The sequence below is a fragment of the Saccopteryx leptura genome, chromosome 1, assembly GCF_036850995.1.
Source record: "Saccopteryx leptura isolate mSacLep1 chromosome 1, mSacLep1_pri_phased_curated, whole genome shotgun sequence".
Taxonomy (NCBI): Eukaryota; Metazoa; Chordata; class Mammalia; order Chiroptera; family Emballonuridae; genus Saccopteryx; species Saccopteryx leptura.
The window spans coordinates 15888854-15891842 of NC_089503.1; the positions used below are offsets into that span (position 1 = coordinate 15888854).

General features: G+C 36.6%; 1 protein-coding gene across 1 annotated transcript; it reads left to right on the forward strand.

Moving 5' to 3' along the window:
* The first annotated feature begins 456 nt into the window (after window positions 1-456).
* On the forward strand, window positions 457-1425 carry LOC136388651 (olfactory receptor 5F1-like). The gene has a single exon (XM_066360474.1). The coding sequence runs from the start codon at window positions 457-459 to the stop codon at window positions 1411-1413; it is 957 nt and encodes a 318-aa protein (XP_066216571.1). The 3' UTR covers window positions 1414-1425.
* Window positions 1426-2989: the final 1564 nt, after the last annotated feature.

Below are 2989 nucleotides of genomic sequence, written 5' to 3' on the forward strand. Positions count from 1 at the left end.
GGCAATGAATGAGTTTGGGAGTTGAAGAATAAATAGACTAGTATTGATAGAAAAGATGTATTCGAGTTAAAACTGCATACCTCTTTAGAAAATGGAAGACACTTCAGCAAGAATATTTGTGTTCTTTACATTTTGAATGTGAGCTAGTAGAGAAAAATAGAACAACATATGTTGGTTGCAATTATAGAAACTTAAACGGCGTATGTAGACTTCACCAGTAATTTCAGAGGCTTACAACACAGGTACAATACAGATAATAGCTTACACTCAAATGCTTGTCTATTGATACACAAGTTCTCTTTTAAATTCAGTTACTCTATTACTATGCTATGTTTTCCTAGGTTTTTGTTTTTCATTGTGAGAATGTTCCATTAACATTTCTAATTTTCCTTGACAACTTTTGTAAAAGGAAACATTTAACCTAATACAAATTTAAACAAACTATATCTGTAACAAATGACCAGGACAAATTACACCTTGGTGACAGAGTTCATCCTACTGGGATTAGCAGACACGCTGGAGCTACAGATTAACCTCTTTTTGCTCTTTTCTGTGATTTACACTCTGACACTCTGGGGGAATGTTGGGATGATCCTCTTAATCAGGACTGAGTCACGACTTCACACACCCATGTATTTTTTCCTGGCTAACCTGTCCTTTGTGGATGTTTGTTGTTCCTCCAACGTCACCCCAAAGATGCTGGTGGATTTATTGTCAGAGAAGAAAACCATCTCATTTGCTGGCTGCTTTCTGCAGATGTACTTCTTTATCGCCTTGGCCACTACTGAATGCCTCCTGTTTGGGTTAATGGCCTATGACCGCTATGTGGCCATATGCAACCCTCTACTTTACCCCTTGGTCATGTCCAGGACAGTCTGTCTAAAAATGGCAGCAGGGGCCTTCACAGCGGGGCTGTTGAACTCCATGGTGAACACAAGTTATGTAAGCAGCTTGCCGTTCTGCAGTTCCAATGTCATCCACCACTTCTTCTGTGACAGCCCTCCACTTTTTAGACTCTCATGTTCTGACACACACCTGAATGAAAGTATCATTTCTACCTTTGCTGGAGTAAATATGATTGGTACTCTGCTGGTCATCCTCACGTCCTATGCCTACATTCTCTTCTCTATCTTCCGTATGGATTCAGGAGAAGGGAGGCACAAAGCTTTCTCTACGTGTGCCTCTCACCTGACAGCGATAATTCTGTTCTATTCCACTGCCATCTACACCTATCTGCGACCTAATTCCAGCTACTCCCTGAGTCAGAACAAAGTGGCTTCTGTGTTCTACACAGTGATGATCCCCATGTTGAACCCTCTGATCTATAGCCTCAGGAATAATGAAGTAAAGAAGGCTTTATGGACTGTAATTGCTAAGAAAAGGAGCTCATCATTTTTGGGATTGTTTGGTTAATTTTCTGAACATAGCAGCATTTTTGTTTAATTTTCAATGGTTGGTCCAAAGTTACAGTTTTTCAACAGTACATTTTTTAACTAGTTATTGAAGTATATGTGCTTTATAAGGTAAATTTTCTTACATTTACCAATGAATAAGGTAAATTATCAAATTTATATAAGACCTAGGACCCTCATCTAACCATCCTTTATCTTGATTGGATCCTCAAAATAAGGCCTCTTTCAAATAAAATCTTCTCTAGAGAAAGAAAGGTATAGAGTGTTGAGTGACTAAAAGTCATAATATCACATGAAATGTGTCATAAAAATATTTGTAATTATTTATACACTTTTCTCTATGTATTATTTTTATCATTTATGATTTATAATGATTGTTACATATCAAAATGCTTTAAATTTAAAATATGTTTGTTTTAATATGTTGATTTAATTCCCCTGGTAGGATGCTTAAAAAATTTTTAGTACTGTAATTTTAATTGCAACTATAAACCTTTTATTTTCCTTACATCCCGATACACACATATACTCCCTAAAAAATAAGTGTGGCTTTGTGTAAAAATGTGCTACCTAGAAAACTTGTCTAATTAAAATGCACTAATTACAGCTTTTCTGTGCCTTTCCTTCTTAAAATTTCAACCTGACTATTCTTGTTTCTTTCATGGGACCTACCTATACACACAAAATCACATACATACAGATGCAGCTGCAGCAAAAAGTTTAGTCAATGCATGGTTCCAAGGTGGAAGATAATGGGCAACTGAGAAATCTGACACATATTCTCTGCAATAAGCTCATAGCTTTTCTGCTCACAGAAACCTCCTGTCAATTGCCAATAAAATCAACTGAATTTAATGTTAAACCTAAACTGGTGCAAAAGTACAAACTTCCTGATATAAAATAAGTAAGTCATGGTGATGTAATGTACAGCATGATAACTATAGCTAATAATACTGCATTGCATATTTGAAAGTTGTTAAGGGAGTAGATCTTAAAACTCCTCAACACAAGGAAAAAATATTGTAAGTATGTATAGTGGTTGTTGGTGATGGTTTCTTAATATATACAATTATTGAATCATCTTTTACAAGTCAAATGAATATAATGTTAAATGTTAATCATACCTCAATTATAAAAAATTGAAAAGTTTAGCATTATTTATATGCACTTAGCAGGTAGTTGGCTTAGTAAAACCCTGAAGTAACTTAGTGGGGATCAGGGCATGCTAAAAAAAAACACAGCTACACTTACAGTTTCTGGAGGAAAATTTCTCATGACCATCTTTTGCCCTTGCCTCTGAAGTGTCACCTGATTGAGGAGACAATGTTCAAGTCATCTGAGATGTGGCACAGCAGGCATTATGACCTGCCACAAACAGGTCACTCTGCTCGACAACCAAATGCTATCAGTGGTTCGCATAAAAGACCATGACCAGATGAATGTTCATTAAGGCATCAATGTTGTCTGAGCACCCAGGGGCCATGTTTCAATCCACATTGGTTACCTAACCGTAGAGGTCTTGAAGCAGAGTGATCAGGCTGTTCTCAGAGGTGGTTCACTCTTTCACTAAATAGCTC